This window comes from Loxodonta africana, chromosome 12, assembly GCF_030014295.1.
Source record: "Loxodonta africana isolate mLoxAfr1 chromosome 12, mLoxAfr1.hap2, whole genome shotgun sequence".
NCBI classification, from domain to species: Eukaryota; Metazoa; Chordata; class Mammalia; order Proboscidea; family Elephantidae; genus Loxodonta; species Loxodonta africana.
Genome location: NC_087353.1, coordinates 100233073 through 100255799, shown reverse-complemented (window position 1 = coordinate 100255799; position 22727 = coordinate 100233073). Strand labels below are relative to the sequence as shown.

The following is a 22727-nucleotide window of genomic DNA, read 5'->3' as shown; positions in this document are numbered from 1 at the left end:
AGGCTCAGAGAGGTTAAGTAACCTACCCAAAGTCACACAGCCAGTAAGTGGTAGCTCTGGAATTCCAGGCTCCGGTCTGTGAGACAGAAAAGAGCGCTGCAGGTTGCAGACACACAGAGACTACCAAATGACAAGCCTGAGTCTAGGCCTGGCTGTTTAGCTGGAAGACACGTTTATCAGGAGAGGGTTAATCATGTCTAGCAATCCCAGATCCATTTCTTTTTATTAAAGTCAAAATAAATCATCCATTGCCCCTTTTGACCAGCCTCTGGAATGACCTGGACCCCACCACACACAGCTAGTCCTCTAGGTTTTTACACTCTGTGTGGAGAGAAGCTCAGGGCTGTTTTCTCCCAGGCAGGGAAAGTTCTGGCAAAGACCTTTTCTTTTTGCAGGGTAACTCACCCAAATGGCCCCAACGGTTTTAGCCAAGGTGATTCCTCTCCAGAAGATTGAACTCTCTGACTCTCTCATACAGGCAATCAAGCCTTTGGATAAGGAGATGGCTGTGATCCTGGATTTCTCTCTACCCCACAAATCCAAAAACAAGCAGATTTTCTCTGCCCCTTCAATCTAAATCATGGACTCTCTTATTTAGTTTGAAAGACAAGCCAGGTGTCCCAGTCTTAGGACCAATGACACTGAATTACCACAGATGACTCAGAACCTTCAGCAGATGCAAAAATGACCCATTGTGGGACCGTGGGAGCAAAGACAGGGTCCTGAGGCAGAAGCTGAACAATAGCACCAAAGGCAAGACTTAAATCCTGAGGGCGATCTGAGAGCTAGGAACGGTTTGCAGAAATCCCAATGAACATAGGATGTGGGACTGCACTGAAAACAAGGTTCGATCGCTCCCTCCTTAAACACGGTATTGTTTGTCATAGCAGTCGGTCTACCCTTTTTCAGATTTTGGCCTTGGACCGTGAGCTCCACAGGACAAGACTGTGTCTGTCTGTCTTGCTTCCGAAGCACCTAACACATAGTCAAAAACCCAGTTCCCGTTGAGCCGATTCCAACTCACGGCCCTCCCGTGCGTGTTGGGCTAGCCCTGGGCTTCAGAGAGTTTAACGGCTGAGCTCTTGGAGGCAGATCACCAGGTCTTTCTTCCAAGGTACCTCTGGGTGGACTCAAACCTCCAATCTTTCGGTCAGCCTCTGAGCACATTAACCAGAAACAACACATTTCTTAATCTGACTATTCAGGAGCCCCAAAATCTGGCAAGATAATTAAGCAGCCAGCTCAAGGCAGTTTTCCCAGAAATAGATGGCACCTCCAAAGTGTTCTTAAAGAGAAGCTTAAGACCGTGATCAGTCAGACACCTGAGACTCTCAGAAGCCTTTCTGCCCCAACAGGAGCTGGTTGAGAAGTTGTACACTGGGTTCTCAGTTTTGTCCCCGAGGCTCCCCTTCACCCACACCTCCCCACCTGAACACCAGGCGGCAGAGAGGCTAAGCTCTCTAGACCAAAAAAACCAAACCAGTTGCCACTGAATTCGCTCTGACTCATGGCAACTCCTCACATGCAGAGTAGAACTGAGCTCCACGGGGTTTTCAAGGCTGTGACCCTTCAGAAGCAAACTGCCAGGCCTTTTTTCAGAGGCACCTGTGGACGGGTTCAAAGTGCCGATCTTTCAGTTGGTAGTCAATATTTTAATCATATGTACCACTCAGGGACTCCTAAGCTGTATGAAGTCTCCTATAAATAGCTTAGGGGCACCAGACCAAGAATTTAACAACCTGTCCTCCTAAAAATGCTTCTAGGCTAGCAGAGGTGTTAAACTGCAGCCCAGATGGTTTGAGGTGGGCTACATATGTGAAGCTCATTTCAACGGACACCAGGACAGCCATAAACAGCAAAGCACATGCCCACCTAGGAGCACGCGCGCCAGCCTAGGAGCGATGCCTACACCTCAGGTACAAAGGGAGGTGCACTCCCTGGCCAGCACAGCCTCAGGTCCTGGGGCCATTTATTTTGCCAGCTTACAGACTACAAGTGTACAAACTACACTTTTCTTGCTATTACTATAAAACTTTACTATAAAAATAAATCACTAATATTGGAGTTAACGTTTACAGTTTGGGAAAAAAAAAAAAAAAAGCATTAAAACAAAAATGGCCTTGAATTTTAACCAGATGGGGTTACTAGAACCCTAAGGGGAGAGAAGATAAATAAGGAAAAGGAACACAATGGAAAGCTAGGTATACAGACTACCACTCATCTGCCGGTCAGTGGTACTGCGGTGGCTTGTGTCATGCTATAATGCTGCAAGCTATGCCACTGGCGTTTCAAATACCAGCAGGGTCATCCATGGTGGACAGGTTTCACTGGCACTTCCAAACTAAGACTAGGAAGAAAGGCCTGGCAATCTAATTGCAAAAATTGGCCAGTGAAAACCCTAGGGATCACCACAGAATATTGTCTGATATAGTGCTGGAAGATGAGCCCCTGGTCATTGTCACGGATTGAACTGTGTCCTAAAAAATATCTGCCAACTTGACCAGGCCATGATTCCCTGTATTGTGTGATTGTCCTCTTTTTTGTGATTTGATGTAACTTGCCCATGTGTTGTAAATCCTAGTCTCTGCCTGCGGTTAATGAGCCAAGATTAGGTTATGTTAAAGAGGATTAGGGTGGGGTACAACTCCCTTACTCAGGTCACAGCCCTGATCCTATATAGGGGAGTTTCCCCAGGGGTGTGGCCTGGATCACCTTTCATCTTCCAAGAGATAAAAGGAGAGAGAAGCTAGCAGAGAGACAGAGGGACCTCCTGCCACCAAGAAAGCAGAGCAGGGACCGGAGCACGTCCTTCGGACTACGGAGTGCATCCCTGCACTGAGAAGCTCCTAGTCCAGGGGAAGGTTGATGACAAGGACCCTCCCCAGAGCCTACAGAAAGAGAAAGCCTTCCCCTGGAGCTGGTGCCCTGAATTTGGACTTCTAGCCTCCCAGGCTGTGAGAGAATACATTTCTGTTTGTTGACACCATCCACTCATGGTGTTTGTTATAGCCCTACCCAGTGCACCAGATAAACAAGACAGTCATGAAGACGGTGCAGGAGCAGCAACACATGTTCTGTTTATGTAGGGTCGCCATGACTCAGAGCTGACTCCATGACAGCTAACAACAATGTATACAGAAGCCACAAGCAGCAGCACTGATGGCTGGGTTCTCCCAGAAACCACCATTATTCAAAACAACCTCACACGTCAGATATGAGGAAATGGACAGCCTTGTTCCAGTGCGTTTAACTCAAAGACTTTCCAATGCCCCCTTCCAAAGGGATGTGAGTTCTGATCATCCAGCATGATTTCAGCCTCTACATCCACCATCACCATCTCCACCCCACCCCATGTAATAAGTTTTGTGGGATAGTCATCAACAGATAGATTCAAAATAGAGTCTATATACATGTTAGAAAAAAGATGACCTCCGGTGCTTCAGGATTACAGATTCATCGTCATTGCTAATCCTTTACAACAAATTTCCTCATGAAATAGTAAGCACAAGCTTCTGAAAAGTAGTATTATATGTAAGCTACTAATTACAAAATTGAAAAGTAGATCTAGAAGTTGGATAACTTGTCTGAGGTCATGGGGCTGTTACATCGGCTGTGTTTAGACTCAGCTGCGAGTGGCAAAAAGAAACAAGACAGAACTTGGTTTCTCTCTGTTCCACTGCCCTCAGGTACCCAGGCTCCTTTCAGGTCACCACTTTGTCATCCGGGTGTCCAACAGTAATGTTACAGGTACAGAAAGAAGAAAGGGATTTAAAAAAAAAAATGGAAATGTGCACAAACTTGCCTGATGTCACTCTTGCTTCTATCTTACTGGCTAGACGTTACTAACACAGCCACACCTAGCTCTCAGAGAGACTGGTAAATGTAGCCTTTATTCTAGGTAGCCATTCGTCCAGCTAATAACCCTATTACTAAAGAACAAAAGGAGAAACGATATTGGGGGAACAACTAGCCATCTCTTTTGTAGCTGGTCCTACTGAAACTGACTCAAGAAGAAATAGATAATCTAAATAGATCTATACCAAGGGAAAAGACTGAATCACTAATCACAAAACTACCCACAAAGAAAAGCCCAGACCCAGATAGCTTCACTGCTGAATTTTATCAAACGTTCAAAGAAGAATTAATCGATTCTTATCTTGTGTGGTATCTGTGACAAGGTCATAAAAGGATCATTCATTCTGGGGGAAGTCAAATCCCATGTCATGAAGTAACTCAAGCTGCCCTGTGGAGAGGCCCTCACGGCAAGGAACTGAGGCCTCCAGCCAGGAGCCACGAGAGTGAACTTGGAAGCAAATTCTCCAGTCCCAGTCAAGCCTCCAGGTGACTTCATCCCTGAGAACATCTTGACTACAACCTCTTGAGAGGTTCCAAGCTACAGCCACCCAGAGAAGCCACTCCCAGATTCCAGACCAGTTTTTTGTTTTAAACCAATAAGCTTGGGGGTAATTACACAGCAGTACACAATACAGGTTTCAATGCAAATTCAAAACTCTTCATACGACAGCTTGAGAATTACAGAAGGCAGAAATGACCATTTTAATTGAGCAAATTTGTATTTGAATTGGGAGTGTCTTAGCTCCTCACCTGCTTTTAAAAGACGTGAAGCAGTGTTTAGGTGCCTTGGATGCCATCGTGAAGAGAGGAGATCAGTAAGCCATCCCTGCTAGAACACCTTGTTCGTATCACACCCCTGAGTAGTCCCAGAAAACAGCTGAGCCTGCTGCTGGCCAATTACCAGGAAGAACAGCTCCGTATCAATGAAGCCAACATCAAAATGATAGGTTTTGGCAAACTCTCTCCCGCATCCAGACGGATAATGCCGAAAACTCTACTCAACAGGTTAACTCATTCAGGTATCTGGAGAGGCGCTGTGGGGCTTAATGACCTGAGTAGGATGCGTTTCTGTTGAAAGTTAAAGATGCCATGGGAACAATATCAAGGTTATTTTATGATAGAGATGAAAGATTGGTAGCTTCTGGTCCTCAAATATCCCAAGTCAAGGTCATGCTTTATGGTGCGGGCTCTCAAGCTCTCATACCAAGATACCCCCTCTGCCTGCTCTTTCCAGCAGGGATCTTAGCAGGAAGAATCAGAGAAACACGATCTCCAGGGGGGCAATTAGAATTCTCTGGTCGGGAGGCTTTCTGAGTTACCCACTACCCTCGCTTTTCTATACCAGAGAGTCTAATACAAGCTGTTCCTCCCTTGTTCAGAATCACCACCATCATAAGCCACTATTACTAGTGAAAATATGTTTTAAAAAATCCTCAGAAATTTGGGAGCGAGGAAAGGTTGAAAGCCACCAAAATCTCTAAAATAATAATACAAAATATTTGTATGTCAGGTATTTTGATTATGGGCAAAAACACTGCTATTTAAAACAGAGTTGAGAAAAATGTCCTTTCAATGGGACACTTCAAGGTTGTCACTGGAATAAGGTAACTCATGTTTACCTTTTTGCCTCAACCAGTTGGAAGGCTGGAGCTCGATTTTATGCCCATTCACAGAAAGTGTTAGCTTAAGCGGCTGTCATATTTTCTTTCCACGCGGATTCTTATTTTCTGTATCTATGCTGACAGCCTTTGCGGTATATTTTTCTTCTTTTCTCCTACGATATCGCCGCCACTTTCAGAAGCAGGCGGCATATAAATTACAAAAAAAAACAAATGAAACTGTCAAGGGGGGTGCCCAGGTTTCCTTTTTGGCCACAGCTATGAAAACTTATCTTCAAAACAAGATGCAGGAAACTACTAGAAGACTTAGGCACACGTCCCTTTAAGGAAAGGATGCTTGCAAGCCGCCACCATCAGAGAAATCCTCTCCTCTTACTCTGCTGACGAGGCTTCAGAAGTTTCCACAAAAAGACTCCCCTCTGGAGGCTCAAAGGCAAGTCAAGCCCCAGGAAGAAGGCAGCTAGGCAGAGAAAAGACGCAGGTTGTAAAGCTAATTCCCAGCTGGGGAGCAGGGTTGTGATCCGGCACTCCCCGTCTTGTGGGGATGACGTGGCTCATTGTGTGGGCTCTCGCGCCTCAGATGAGGGCTTTGAGCCACAGGTCTCCCCTACAGATAAGCACGTGAGCGTCTCTTCCTACGGCGGTACGTTTCTGCCTCCTTCAAGGCCCCTCTTCAGAAGCCTAAGAGGAGAAGTGAAAGGGCAGAGTGGGAGTGGGGGCCCGCTGGGTCTGTAAAAAGAGAAAAAGATGCAGCCAGCACCATAGATGTTGCATCTGTTAAGTCTGAGCGGCCCTTCGGGTCGTTGTCGTTGGGTGTCATCGAGCTGTTTGCAGCTCATGGAGACCCCATGCTACGGAGTAAAACTTCCCCAAAGGGTTTTCTCGGCTGTAATCTTTCCGAAAGCAGATCGCCAGGTTTTTCTCCGGAGGAACCGCTGGGTGGGTGAGTTGAAACCGCCAACCATTTACCAGCCATGCACTTAACCGCTGGTGCCACCAGGGCTCCTCGTCATGGTTGCCTATTATATTATTTTCCGTATATTTGAAATATTTCATAATTAAAAATACATTTTAAAAATGCTTATAGAGTAAAGTGTCTCAAAAAAAAAGGCAAGTAGAACGTGCCTCTGTTGTCATATTGCTGGTTGCCATTGAGTTGGTTCCAACTCACAGTGACCCCCGTGTGTTGCAGGGTACAGCTGTGCTCCACGGGGTTTTCAAGGCTGAGACCTTTTGGAAGCAGGTTGCCAGGCATGTCTTCCAAGGCACCTCGAGGTGGGTTCAAACCTCCAACCTTTCAGCTAGCAGTCAAGCGCTTAAAAGTCTGTGCCACCCAGGGACTCTTGACTGTGCCTCCGGGATGTTTCAATCAACCGTCAAAAGTAGAGGAAAAAAGGGGAAGAGAGGTAAGGATCTTCTTTATAAGAAAATATACTATGGACCAGGCAGGTGGGGAAGGAACCTACCCGGCAAACCACATAGGAGCCAGGTAGCTCATCCCCGTTGCCAGCCCTTCCTGGGCTGCAGGGAGCCTCTGCTCTCATGAGGAGGATGCTGGTCTCACACTGAGCTTTAAAAATATCTATCCACCCACTGGAAGTTTGATTAATCCGCCCAGTTCTCACCTGTGTGTCACAGTGGTGGCAGTGATGTATACGATAGCTATGTGACGGGCACAAGTAAGGCACAAAGGGTCTTATCTAACAGACAGGAAAATTCTGAGCATAAAAGGTAAGGAGCCACAGGCTCTGAGGGCAGACGGCATCATCCGAATCCCAGTTCCAACACGTGCTATTTATGTGACCTTGGACAAGGTTACTTACTTTTCTACTTTGCAAGTTTTGCAAAAATGTGGTTAATAATCATACCTGCATCGTATGGTTTTTGAAAGGGTGAAATAAGTTAATTCAATTAAAGCACTTTGCATAGTTCCTAGCACTGGTAAGTAATACAATAAATCTTAGCTGTGATGATAACTACAATGACCGATGACAACAATGACAATGCTGAAACATGAAAATGAATAGGTGTTCCCCAGGAAGATACAGTGGAAAAGGAACATTTCAGACAAAAGCAGCCTGAGGAAAGGCAGAGAAGCGGGAAAGACATAGAGGCCACAGGGAATCAATCACTCAGAAGGCAAGTATGGAGACGCAGCTGACCAAAACAGGAGGGGCCCAGGCCACGCGGGACCCCATGTGCCTGCTACGGAGTTTAGGTGTAGCTAACACAGATACAGACTGTGGACAGTTATTAAAGAGTTACGGGCAGAAGTGAAGTGTTAAAGGTAAAGTGCTATGTTGTTCCTAGTTGCCCTCTAGTCAGCTTTGACTTGTGGTCACTCCATGTGCAACAGAACAAAATGTTGCCCAGTCCTGCACCATCGTCATGATTGGCGGTGCACTCGAATCCATTGCTGTGACCACTGTGTATTCTGAGTGCCTTCCAACCTACGTTGTTATTGTTAGTTGCCGTCAAGTCAACGCCAACTCATAACAACCCCATGTGTGCAGAACAGAGCTCTTCTATGGGGTTTTCAAGGCTGTGGCCTTTTGGAAGCAGATTGCCAGGCTATGTCCTCAGGCACCTCTGGGTGCGTTCTAGTCACCAACCTCTCAGCTAGTAAGTAGGTGACCACTTAACTGTTTGTGCCACCCAGGGACTACTTTCCAACATATACGTGTGTGTATCTGTGTGTGTATGTGTGTGTATATATATGTATATATATACACACACATACATACATACATATAAACCAAAAAAAATATACACGCATACATATGTGTGTATATATAGATATACATATATGTATGTATATATATAATATCATATCATAGTGAAATACCCAAAGACCTGGAGTTAGAAAACCGAAAGGGAAGAACATGTTCAGCATTTCACAAGCTGAAAGAACTAAAAAAAAAGTGAAGCCTCAAGTTGCAATATTGAAGGTCTTATCGGGAAGCAGCCAAAGAAGATGGAAGGAATACATAGAGTCACCATACAAAAAAAAAAATTGGTCAACGTTCAACCATTTCAGGAGGTAGGATATGATCAAGAACCAATAGTACTGAAGGTAGAGGTCCAAGCTGCACTGAAGGCATTGGTGAAAAACAAGTCTCCAGGAATTGACAGAATACCAGTCCAGACATTTTAATAAACTGATGCAATGTTGGAAGTGCTCACTAGTCTATGCCAAGCAATATGGAAGAGAGTTACCTGGCCAACACTGGAAGAGATCCATATTTGTACCCATTCCAAAGAAAGATGATCCAACAGAATGTGGAAATTATGGAACAATATCATTAATACGACATGTGAGTAAAATTTTGCTGAGGAAAATTCAAAAACAGTCACAGGAGAATATTGACAGAGAACTGCCAGAAATTCGAGTTGTATTCAGAAGAGAATGTGGAACGAGGGATACGAATGCTGATGTCAGAAGGATCCTGGCTGAAAGCAGAGAATACCAGAAAGATGTTTACCTGTGTTTTATTGACTATGCAAAGACATTTGACTGTATTGTTATTGTCGTTGTTGCTGTTAGGTGCCGTCAAGTTGGTTTTGACTCACAGCGACCCCATGTATAACAGAAAGAAGCACTGTCCAGTCCTGTACTATCCTCATAATCCTTATGCTTGAGCCCTCTGTTACAGCCCTTGTGTCAAACCATTTCATTTAGGGTCTTCCTCTTCTTCGCTGACCCTCTACCAAGTATCATGTACTTTTTCAGGGACTAGTCCCTCCTGACGACATGTCCCAAGTATGTGAGACATAGTCTCGCCATTCTTGCTTCCAAGGACCATTCTGGTTGTACTTCTTCCAAGAGAGATTTGTTCATTCTTTGGGCGGTTCATGGTATAGTCAATGTTATTTGCCAACACCATAATTCAAAGGCATCAATTCTTCTTCAGTCTTCCTTACTCATTGTCCAGCTTTCACAAGCATATGAGGCTATTTAAAACACCATGGCTTGGGTCAGGTGCACCTCAGTCTTCAAGGTGACATCTTTGCCTTTAACACTTTAAAGAGGTCTTTTGCAGAAGATTTGCCCAATGAATACGTCTTTTGATTTCCTGACTGCAGCTTCCATGGGTGTTGATTGTGGATTCGAGTACAATGAAATCCTTAATATCTTCAATCTTTTGTTTATCATGATGTTGCTTATTGGTCCAGTTGTGAGGATTTTTGCTTCCTTTATATTGAGGTATAATCCATACTGGAGGCTGTGGTCTTTGATCTTCATCAGTAAGTGTTTCAAGTCCTTTTCACTTGCAGCAATCAAGGGTGTGTCATCTGCATAAACCAGGTTGTTAATGAGTCCTCCTCCAACCCTGATGCCCCGTTCTTCTTCATATAGTCCAGCTTCCTGGATTGTTTGCTCAGCATACAGATTGAATAAGTATGGTGAAATGATACAACCCTGGTGCACAGCTTTCCTGACTTTAAACCACGCAATATCCCCTTATTCTGTTCGAACGACTGCCTCTTGATCTATGTTCAGGTTCCTCATGATCACAGTTAAGTGTTACTGGAGTTCCCATCCTTCACAATGCTATCCATAAGTTGTTACAACCCACAGAGTTGAATGCCTTTTCACAGTTAATAACACACAGATAAACATCCTTCTGGTACTCTCTGCTTTCAGCCAGAATCCATCTGACGTCAGCCATGATATCCCTGGCTCTACATCCTCTTTTGAATCCAGCTTGAACTTCTGGTGTTTCCCTGTCAATACACCACTACACCCACTTTTGAATGATCTTCAGCAAAATTTTACTTGCATGTGATATTAATGATACTGTTTGATAATTTACGCATTTGGTTGGGTCGCCTTTCTTGGGAATAGGCACAAATATGGAACTCTTCCAGTCAGTTGGCCAGGTAGCTATCTTCCAAATTTCTTGGCATACATGAGCAAGCACTTCCAGCGCTGCATCCGTTTGTTGAAACATCTCAGTTAGTATTCCGCCAGTTCCTGAAGCCTTGTTTTTCGCCAGTGCCTTCAGTGCAGCTTGGACTTGTTCCTTTAGTACCACTGATTCTTGATCATATGCTACCTCCTGAAAAGGTTAAATGTTCACCAGTTCTTTTTGGTATAGTGACTCCATGCGTTCCTTCCATCTTCTTTTGATGCTTCTGTCGTCATCTAATATTTTCCACATAGGTTCCTTCAATATTGCAACTCAAGGCTTGAATTTTTTCCTCAGTTCTGTCAACCTGAGAAATGCCAAGCATGTTCTTCCCTTTTGGTTTTCTATCTCCAAGTCTTTCCACGTGTCATTATAATACTTTACTTTGTCTTCTCAACATACCCTTTGAAATCTTCTGTTCAGCTCCCTTACTTCATCATTTCTTCCTTTTGCTCTAGCTATTCGACATTCAAGAGCAATTTTCAGAGTCTCTTCTGACATGCATTTTGGTCTTTTCAATTGCGTAGATTATGACAAATTTTGAATAACACTGTGAAGAACAGGAATTCCAGAACACTTAATTGAGCTCATGTGGAGGCAGTGGTTCAAATAGAGCAAGAGGATACTGCATGGTTTAAAATCAGGAAAGGTGTGTGTCAGGGTTGTATCCTTTCACCATACTTATTCAATCTGTATGCTGAGCAAATAATACGAGAAACTGAACTATATGAAGAAGAATGGGCATCAGGATTGGGGGAAGACTCATTAACAACCTGCATTATGCAGATGACAAAGCCTTGCTTGCTGAAAGTGAAGAGGCCTTGAAGCACTTACTGATGAAGATCAAAGACCACAGCCTTCAGTATGGATTACGCCTCAACATAAAGAAAACAAAAGTCCTCACAACTGGACCAATGAGCAACATCATGATAAACCGAGAAAAGATAGAAGTTGTTAAGAATTTCATTCTACTTAGATCCACAATCAACACCCATGCAATCAGCAGTAAAGAAAGCAAACAACATATTGCACTGGCAGATTTGCTGCAAAAGACTTCTTTAAAGTATTAAAAAGCAAAGATGTCCCTTTGAGAACTAAGGTGAGCCTGACCCAAACCAAGGTCTTTTCAATTGCCTCATATGCATGCGAAAGGTGGATGATGAATAAGGAAGACCTGAGAAGAATTGATGTCTTTCAATTATGGTGTTGGCAAATTAATATTGACTAAACTGCCCAAAGAACAATCAAATCTGCCTTGGAAGAAGTACAGCCAGAATGCTCCTTAGAAGCAAGGATGGTGAGACTTTATCTCATATACTTTAGACAAGTTATCAGGGGAACCAGTACCTGGAGCAGGACATCATGCTTGGTAGAGGGTCAGCAAAAAAGAGGAAGACCCTCAACTAGATAGAATGATACAGTGGCTGCAACAATGGGCTCAAACATAGCAATGACTGTAGGATGGTGCAGGACTGGGCAGTGTTTTGTACATAGGGTTGCTGTGAGTCAGAGACGACCTGACTGCACCTAACAACAACAGTAGCTGTAGCTATAATGGCTGTAGATTACTTTTAACGGTTCAGACGTTTAAAAATTAATAATAATAGACTTACAGGTGTGACGAAGCGACTGGTACATGAACAGCATTCCCATAAACATAAACCTGAACAAAACAAATGAGGCAACTGTTTTCAGGCAGTAGACAACAGGCAGTGCATAACTGTGATTGTAGGGAGAAGCGAAATTCACACAGTCAACCCACTGTTCACTCTGGCTCTCTGCCTGGCGACAGTTTCTCAACCAGCGCATAGTGATCTTGAGTCCAGGTAGAGCAAGGTGGTCTCACTGAGCTCAAGAGGCAGATATCAGGCCTAGGGACAGGTAAAGAGGCTGGAATCCGAGGTAGGGCAACAGAGAAGAGGAAACTCTGCAGATAGACAGCCTCAGAACCTGTGTCTGGGTTCCCCATGAATACTTGGCTGAGGGTTGGGTTACCCATAAGCAAGCTGAGATTAAACCAGGTTTACCGGACAGCAACTGTTATGAGGTTGGGAACAGAACAGAGATACTAGGTCTCAAGTGGTATTGAGCGATATCCAAAAAAAAAAAAAAACTCATTAATACCCCAGACATTTAGCTCAGGCTCCAGAAGGACCATGCCTTAGGGGTAAGGACTACACCCTAATGTAAAACCTACTTTAGACCAACGCTTAAAAAATCTAAAATCACCAAAAACTATACAGATCATTGAAGAAAAAACCGGGTCAACACTACAGGCCCTAATACATAGTATTAACGGGATACAAACCATAACTAACAATATACAAACACCAGAAGATAAGCTAGATAACAGAGACCTTTTAAATATTAAACATTTATGTTCATCAAAAGACTTCACCAAAAGGGTAAAAAGAGAACCTACAGACTGTGGGGACCATGGTCTCAGGGAACATCTAGCTCAACTGGGATAACATAGTTTATAAAGAAAATGATCTACATTCTACTTTGGTGAGTAGCATCTGGAGTTTTAAAAGCTTGTGAGTGGCCATCTAAGATACTCCACTGGTCTTACCCCATATGGAGCAAGGGAGAATGAAAAAACCAAAGACACAAGGGAAAGATCAGTCCAAAGAACTAATGGACCACAACTACCACAGCCTCAACCAGACCGAGTCCAGCACAAGTAGATAGTGCCCCGCTACCACCACCAACTGCTCTGTTAGGGATCACAGTAGAGGGTCCCGGACGGAGCTAAAGAAAAATGTAGAACAAAATTCTAACTCAAACACACACAAAAAAGACCAAACTTACTGATCTGACAGATACTGGAGAAACCCCGAGAATATAGCCCCCCGACATGCTTATAGCTCAATGATGAAGTCACTTCTGAGATTCACCCTTTAGCCAAAGACAAGAAAGGCCCATAAAACAAAACAAGACTAGATGGGCATACCACCCCAGGGGCAAGAATGAGAAGGCAGGAGGGGACAGGAAAGCTGGTAATGGGGAACCCAAGGTCGAGAAGGGAGAGTGCTGGCAACCAGTGTCACAAAATAATATGTGTACTAATTACCGAAAAACTAGTTTGCTCCGTAAACCTTCATCTAAAGTACAAAAATCATCTAAAAATCAAGTCTTGACAATATGGACTAAAAAAGAGTTTGGAGGCTGAGTCCCTGTCCAAGTTAAAGGGGCTTGGGGAACACCTTGGGATTTCCATAGATCTGCCTTGACAAAACATAAAACCAAGCCTACGCAAGTTCACAGTGGTCAGTCAGTAATTGAACTGCCTACTAGCCACTGGAATAAAAATAAATATTTTCAGGGGAAAATACCAGAACCCAGAGTCTCTATAACACAGCATCCACAATGTTCAATGTATAGCCAAATATTAGTAGGCATGCAAAGAAAGAAGAAAATTTGACCATGGTCTACAATCAGTAGAAATCAATTCCAAGACAGCCTACAGTCTAAAAGCTGAATTTAGCACTTAAAGCCTTAAAAAGCTGATAATAAATATGGTAAAGTATGTACAAAATATTAAAGGAAAATATTGTCTTAATGAGTAAACAGATAGGGTACCTTGGCAGAAAACTGGAAAATATAAAAAAGAACCAAATGAAAATTTTAGAACTCAAAGAATAGTTTTTTAACACTTGCCTGGGCAGGGTAGAGACCAAGGAGCCAGGGAGAAGCCTGCCTGTGAGCACAACTGGGAAGGGGCTGTCCTGATGGAAGAACTGTATCCTGAGCATTTCTCAACCTGATTCGTAACCTGTTACTTTCCTAATGAACCCCATAATCATGAGTATGGTCTGTGAGTTCTGCATGGCCACTGCAATGAATTACTGAGCTCAGCAGAAGTAGAGAGCGCCATGGGAGGGACAGTTGGTGTCAGAATTGGTAAAAATGGCAGAGAGAAGAGGCATGTCTGACCTCTGCCTCACAGGAATCAGCCTTGGGCTGATGATCTTGACTCTCCTTTCCCCTTGTGAAGTCAGAGGAGGACAGATGCCACCCCCACACTGTTTTTATACCGCCTCATAGAGGTATTGAAAAGTTAAACGAGTTAATGAATATAAAATGGTTGCATGGTGGCCAACACATGAGAAGTGCTCAGTAAATGTTATTGTCAAGAGTTTATTATCATTGTGAGTTTAAACAGCAAGCAACCTACAAGGCACAGAGATCTGGCTGGTTACATATCTGCCCCCAATGCTAAAGGTGAGTGGGCAAAAGTGCAAGGTCTTGAGAGTTCTTTTAAGTCAAGAATTCTCCACCCACTCAAGCACGCCTCCTGCATGAAAGAAGCAGAAACATAAAAGCCACATACCCTTCCAGGAAGCAAAAACGCTTGAAGCTAGAAACAGGACAACACAAAGATGACACCACAGGTGTGAGTTTGAAGACACAGAAACTACATCGTGTGCACTAAACCCTCCCTGAAGTGAACTCTGGAATACTTGCTGAAAATATGGTTTAAAAATGGAAGGCAAAGGCTGGAACAAATTTTAAAAATTCTTTATATGGAAAAATAATAATAACGATAACAGTAAAGCAACCATCTGGATCCATAATCCTTCCATTAAATTGACAAAGCCAGGAAACATACAAGTGTGAAAGAGCATGGAAAGCAAAGGCCAAGAAATTCCTTGTTGGAGATGGGGAATCAGCAGTTTTCATACTTAGGGAGGAGCAGGTACATTGATAATTTACAGATTCCGTATTTATTGCAGGTGGCCAGTTTAAAATTAGCCAACCATGTATGCTATAACATGGATGAGCCTTAAAAACTTTATGCCACATGAAATAATTCAGTCACAAAAGGACAAATGCTATATGATTCCACGTATGTGAAATATCTAGAACAGGCTAGTGTGTACAGACCTATGTCTATTAGTGGTTACCAGGGGCAAGTGGGAGGGAGGGGAAGGGGGACTCATTGCCTAGTGGACACTGAGCTTCTGTTAAGGGTGATGGAAAATTTGTAAATAGAGTGGTGACGGTGGCACAACATGATGAGAATACCGAATTGTACATGTGAAGAAAGGTGGAACAGCAAATGTGTTGACACCTACATATTTACCACAATTAACAACCGAAGAAAGTAATCAAGCACTTTTTAAAGAATTTAAACACTTGCAGTCAAAATCGCTACACAAGAATAAGGGAATTACATGGATATAAAAGGATCAGGAAAGAACCCGTTTTAAAACTCTTGTGGAACAAGGTAGGGTATAAAAAACAAACATTAAAGAATCTCACAAAATAGAAATCATAAAACAAGACAACATAGAAAGTGGCTCATTTATGCCAAAGGATTTAACATCAAAAACTGTTAAAAATACAGAAAATTCAACGGGAAAAAAAAAAGTTTAAAACACACTATCACTGTTTAGCAAAGTGAGATGTTTGAAAAATGATGTACATGTAAACCATCTGAAAAATATTACAGGGTAAATAAAACTACAAGGTAGAAGCAATATGTATATGCTTTATGAAATGTTTACAAAAACTGGGCAGAGGTTATAAGAAAAATATCAGTAATTTTAAAAACCAAAAATTTTTACGGTAAACGTAACCTGCCTAGATGCAAATAATATGAAATGAATACTAGAAATACAAGGTAAAAAAATCTTCAATGGAGATTATAAAACACTGTCCTACATAGCTAATGAGTCAGAGAAAAGTATGCTTACAGATATGTGAGGAATTAACAAAAACGAGAACCCAATATACAAAAACTTATAGAATTTTGTTAAAGCTGTGTTTCTCATTATGAAAAATAAAATAAGTGATGAAAGGATTCGTCCACTCAATACATTTTAAATGAACATAAAACCAAAAATAAGTAAAGATGAACAGAATTTTAGAAACTAGAATATAAAGTTAAAGGCAAGAAAAGAATCAATTACAAGGAAAAATAGTATAATTAGTAAATAAACCCAAAGCCCATTTTTTGATAAAGGAGAAATCAAAACAACAAAAAAATCAGAAGAGAAAAGAAACTAGGAAAATAAATATCTAAAAACTCAACTTAGTGCCGTTGAGTCAATTCCAACTCATAGCGACCCTATAGGACAGAGTAGAACTGCCCCATAGAGTTTCCAAGGAGCACCTGGCAGATTCAAACTGTCGAGCCTTTGGCTAGCAGCTGTCGCACTTAACCACTACACCACCAGGGTTTCCGAAAATAAATATAGATACTTTTAAAACATGATTCTTTTATACCCAATTCAACATACATTTCAACACCTAAATAAAAGTAGTAATTTTTCTGGAAAAAAGTTATCAAAATTGAAGAATTTAAGTATCTAAATAAATTTCAATAAGACTTTCTTTTTAGAACTTGAAAGAATGAGTCTAAAGTCCATCTGAAAACAAAATGATGAAAATAGACAAAAGAACCTTGTGAAAAAAAGATCAACAAGCAGAGAGAAAAGCATATTATAGGGATACAGCAATTAAAACAGTGCAGTATTCATGCAAAAATAAACCTATAAATTTTCACACGAAATGCAAAGCCCAGTAAAAGATAAAACTAAAGATGGTGCTAAAAGTAGAGAGAGGTGAATTTAGTTTAAGATTAAAATAGCATAATATTGTTCAACAAACAGCACTGAGAAAATTGTTAACTCTTTTTTAAAAAAATGATAATCCATATGTCTAATAAAATTCCATATGAAGCACTCCAGACATACAAGATACTGCTAACAAGTCCTTTATATCTAGAACATCCCTGGCTAGACCATAAGTTCCCTGAGGACAAGCAATGAATATTAAACTTATCTGATTTTCCTCCCACACCCAGAAAGCAATCAAAGTAAATAACTCCCGAATGGAGGAACAAATGAATGAGTGTCTCAATCAATCCATCACTGTTGAATTTGTTGGGCTGGGTGATTTCCAACTGCAACCCGCCCAACTTGCTGCAGCTCTGCATTATCCCCTCCTGAGCTGGTTTAGACGGAAGAAATGGAAACCCTTCCCAGAAGTGAGCTGCAGCTGCACATGGCATGCGTGGGTCCTTCCGAGCCTGTTCTCAGGCTCATGGACTGGGCGTCCCTGAGGTCTACAGTGAAGAAAAGGGACATTGTGTCACTGGTGATAAACATTAGCCAGGAGACCCTGGGTGGTGTAAATGGTTAATGTGCCCAGCTGCTAACCTAAGAGTTGATGGTTCGAGTCCAACCAGAGGTGCCTCAGAAGAAAGGCCTGGCAATCTACTTCCAAAATATCAATGATTGAAAACCCTATGGCGCACAGTTCTACTATGACACACATGGGGTCACCATGAATCGGAGTCAACTTGATGGCAACTGTTTTTGTTTTAGTTGGAGGAACCTGTCCATGTGGCCATCCACAGGTAGGAGGCTACAGCCGCTTTGGGGCAGCGCGGAGGGCAGTCATTAGTATGATGGTACCCAGCGAAGGTCCAGGGTAGCGGATGCACAAAGAATGCTGCAGTGCCCATCAGTGTCCAACACATGGAGTTCCTGAGCAACGCCACCTGTCCTCTGGGGTGAATAAGGGGTCCCAAGCAGCAAGGCTTAAGCCAGCTTGACAACAGGCAGCCCCATCGGAATACCAAGTGGCCAACACCTCTGAAGCTGGAGCTTCCCGAGAACCAGTCCGCAGTCATCTGAACCGACACAGGCCAGTGGTCTCCACGCCTCACCTGCCTGATCCATACTCAGAACAGATCTGTGCAGCCCTGTTCAGAGCCCTGGATGCTGGTGAGAAGGCATGGCCGGTCACAGCTCAGTGTATAGTACACAACCATAGAGAACACCAATGACTCCAAAACATCTCACAACATGGATCAGTCTGGAGGGCATTATGCTGAGTGAAGTAAGTCAATCACAAAAGGATAAATATCGTATGAGAGTACTATAACAAAAACTCAAGAAAAGGTTTACATGCAGAAAAAAAAAAAAAAAAACCTTGATGGTTACCAGGGAGGGGAAGAGTGGGGAGGGAAAATCACTAACTAGATAGTAGACAAGTGTCAAAGTTGGTGAAGGGAAAGACAACACACAATATAGGGGAAGTCAGCACAACTTGACCAAGGGGAAGTCATAGAAGCTTTCTAGACACATCTAAACACCCTTAGGGATCAAGCTGCTGGGGCCGAGGGCTGGGGACCATGGTCTCAGGAGATACCTCGGTCAACTGGCATAAAATAGTTCATGAAGAAAATGTTCTACATCTACTTTGGTGAGTAGTATCTGGGGTCTAAGACATTACTAGCAGCCACCTGAAATACATCTACTGGTCCCATCCCATCCAGAGCAAAGGAAAATGAAGAAAACCAAAGGTCTAAAGGACCACCTGAACCACAGTCTCCACCAGCCTGAGCCCAGAAGAACTAGATGGTGCCCGGCTACCACCACCCAGTACTCTGACAGGGATCACAATAGAGAGTCCTGGACAGAGCAAGAGATAAATGTAGAACAAAACTGAAATTCACAAAAAAAAGACCAGACTTACTGGTCTGACAGAGACTGGAGGAACCCCCCAGACTATGGCCCCGGATACCCTGCTAACTCAGAACTGAAGCCACTCCCAAAGCCCACTTTTCAGCCAAAGACAAGACAGGCCTATAAAACAAACAGTCTATGAGCAACGTGCTTCTTGGTTCAATTAAGTATCGGAGACCAAATGGACAACTCCTGCCGAAGAGCAAAGACGAGAAGGCAGGAAGGAACAGGAAAACTGGACAAATGCACACAGGGAACCCAGCGCAGTGAGAAGCCGCTGTCCTTAAGAGGCCGGGCTCTACCCATCATCTAACATTTCCCAGTGTCACCTCTGTATTCACATAAATAAGAAGGCAGACAAGTTGGACGAGAACAGGGAATGCCCGCCAAAAACCCAGCCTTCTCCCTTCCCTCATCTCCTCCTAATAAAACAGATGGGCTGCAGGCCGTAAAACAAGTTACAGCTCCACCGGCCCAGCGTCGACTCTCCCAGCCCATCCCTTTGTGAGCAGTGACTGTGCGCACATGGCACCATGGTCTAGGCCATTTACACTCAAAAGCAAACAGGCTGGCCATCTGGGGCCATTCTGACTTCTCTGCTTTAAAAAGTCAATTTAAGTTCCACGTTACAAGACCGTGTTACAGTGCAGCATTGGAAAACAGTAAGGAAAGCTGATTCGGATTGGGCTTTAGCAGATGTCCCATCTAGGCAGAGCAGCTGGTCGAATCTGCCTAATTGAACCTCTATTCTGGAAACAGTTCTTTCTTCCTCTTTTTTTCTTTTTTAATTATTTTTTTAATCAGGGGGTTGGTTTACCCAGGATACAATGGAGCGCTAAGCCACATTCTTTGGGATGGATTTAGTCCCTGTGTTCCCAGTTTTCTTCCCACCCCAGCCTCTGCCATGAACCCCCAGAGCTGGACTTGTTACAATAGGAGCAGAGGCAATTCAAATAATTGCTGTCCGTGCCCACCTCGACGTGGCTTCCAGGTGATTCCAGTCTGGGCAGGAGTCAAAGCACCTGGGCACAAAGCAGCCATGGCCATTAGCAAAGCCTAAACCTCCCCTGCAGCTGGACCCCATTGTTAGGGACAATATAGAAACATAACACCTCCACTGTTAATAAAGACTCCGTACGCGGGAAATACCTCTGAGAAGTCAAAGGTGAGCCCCCCATTAGTATCCAAGGAAACCAAAATATTCACCAGAGATTTTCCCAGCGACAAGGTTCGCCTCACACAAAGAAGTCCTTCAGGTCGAATTTTCTCTCTGAACCCTTTCCCATGACCCCACACGGTCTGACTCAGCCACTGCTGCCCACGGCCAGCCAGGGCCTGGTGTTCTCACCTGAGGTTCTCAACAAGCACAAATGCCTCCCTTGGGGGGCTAACCACCATCAGGGCAGGCTCCTTACCGTCGAGCTCCTCCACGGAGATGTTAGCAAGCTGTTCGCTGTCGCTGCCTGCAGACAGAGACCGGTTGAGGTAATTCCCCTTATACAACAGGCCGGCGGTCACATGGTGGAATGGCATCTTCTCCCTGGCCGCAGAGAGTAGGGGAGAGAGAAGGACATCATCATTTCTTCCGTCCCAAAACTTGAACAGCGAAAGCTGCTTGTAAAATAGCAACAATTCTAGAGGAACAGTCAGAAAATTCCCAGGGTCCCAGTGGCCTGAGCAGTTCCCAAATGACCTCACTTTCTCTTCCTTCACATATTCCTTCACTTCCCACCACTGCACTTCACTTCCCCCCATTTGATTAATTAGACAGTGTTGGTTCAGTGGTAGATTTCTCGCCTTCCAAGCAGGAGACCCGGGTTCAACTCCCGGCTAAGGCACCTCGTGTGTGGTCCCAGCCGTCTGTCAGTGGAGGCTCGTGTGTTGCTATGATCCCGAACAGGTTTCAGTGGAGCTTCCAGACTAAGTCAGACTAGGAAGAAAGGCCTGGCGAACAACTTCCGAAAATCAGCCAGTGAAAACCCTATGGATCACTGCAGTCCAATCCCCAACCAGTCACACGGATGGTGCAGGACCAGACAGTGTGTCGTTCAGCTGTGCATCGGGCCGCCATGACTTGGAGGCCGACTCAAATGCAGCTAACAACAAAGAAGAATAAGAGAGCAAGCAGAGAAAGGGGAAAGGCAGCTAGAAAGGTGGCCCTCTCCACAGCAGAAAGACCACAGCTCCTGTCCCAAGACTCCCCATAGGTTCTCTGTTACACTGAGCAAGCCCATAGTGTTCCAGGCTCCATTTCCTCATCTAGAAAATGGGGTAAGAGGATTGATAAACCTTGGAGCAGAATTAGGACCAACAAGCAAGAATGACAGGGAGTCAAATTTTGGCTCCTGATAAAGAATAACTTTCCAACAGAGCTCTCTGAGGTAAGCTGGGCAGCACTGGAAGGAGGTAAGGTCTTTTCAGAAAGACCCAGGTGCAAGCAAACCTCCCCAATCATCGAATGCTGGAGCTGGCAGGCACCATGGGGGCAGGGGTCCATCTTGTTTTCCCTGTGACACTGCCAAGGGACAGGCCCACAGGATGCCCCTCCTCCCTCTCCCTTAAGTCTAGAGCACACCAGCACGCCCTCGTCTGAGCTGAGAGCTGCTCACTTAGAGGTCAACCAGATGGACTCCTGAACGTTAAGGGGCTTGACCAAGAGCATGAAGCTGGTGAGCGAGAGAACCCGCTCCAGAACGCAAACCTCCTAAGTGCTATTTCAGTGACAACAGCCCCAGCGAAGCACGAGACACTTCCATCCGGATGTCAAACTCTCGTTTCAAACTCGAGATGTCTAAAAAAGAACTAATTATCTCCCTAAAAAATAGGCCACACTTCCTGATTTCTCTATTTCTATCAGAGGTATTTTTCACTCAACAACTGGGACAACACTCAAAAACGCTCTGTACCCCAAAAAGTCAGACAGACACACGCCTGAGTCGAGCCGACTGTCAGCCTCCGAACCACCCTGAACTCTTTTCAAGGCTAACAAATGCATATCCACAGGCCAACCACAAAGGGTGCGATGCGAGCTACAAACTCCGTATGCCGATTATAAGGAGTGCGTCTTCAGCTAATCACAAGTCTGCCTTCCCCCTCCCAACCAAATCTCCCCTTACACCCAAATAGAAGGCAGAAATCTCTCTCCAGAATACTTTAATTCAACTCCTCTCTTCTCCACCACCTCCTGTCTGTCATGTTGTCCCGATGCTGGAAGCTATGCCACTGGTATTTCCAGTACCAGCAGGATCACCCATGTTTAAGAGGAGCTTCCTGACTAAGACTAGGAAGAATGGATTGGTGATTGTCTTCTGAAAATCAGCCAATGAAAGCCTTATGGATCACAATAGAACGCTGCCAATTCACTTTGGATGCGTCATCAGAAATGATCACTAGCTGGAGGAAAACATCATATTTGGTGAAGCAGAGGGCCAGCGAGGGCAAGAGAGCCTTGGATGGATTGGCATGACAGCCACAACGAAGGACCTGAACATGCTGCCAATCGTGAGGATGACACAGGACCAGGCAACATTTCCTTCTGTCGTACACAAGGTCACCATCAGTCGGAGTTGACTCAACATCAACCATCTACCTCCCTATCTATCCATCTGTCTTTTCTGCAAGTTCGTTTTCAGACCAAACAGGTTTAAACTGAGAGCCAGCCCTATGCATAAGGACTTCTCCCTTCTCCTTAAGGCCAATCACGATCGCCTAGGGTCGTGTGCCTCCATCGTTTGAGTGTGGACTAGCTCGCATGGTCCAGGGAACGGGAAGTCAGGGCTGGCTAGAGCTTCTTCGGTGTTTTCAGCGTTTCCTCATCAGTAGCCCCAGCATCCAACTCAACACACAGGCTTTTATGTAACTAC

At 44.0% G+C, this 22727-nt stretch overlaps 1 protein-coding gene across 1 annotated transcript in view; it reads right to left on the bottom strand.

The window, feature by feature from the left end:
- Window positions 1–22727, bottom strand: part of CALN1 (calneuron 1) — a 535507-nt gene that overhangs the window by 402460 nt on the left and 110320 nt on the right. The window contains exon 2 of the mRNA XM_003416548.4: window positions 20280–20400. Within this exon, the coding sequence (XP_003416596.1) occupies window positions 20280–20400 (121 nt within the window). The remainder of the gene's footprint in view (window positions 1–20279; window positions 20401–22727) is intronic.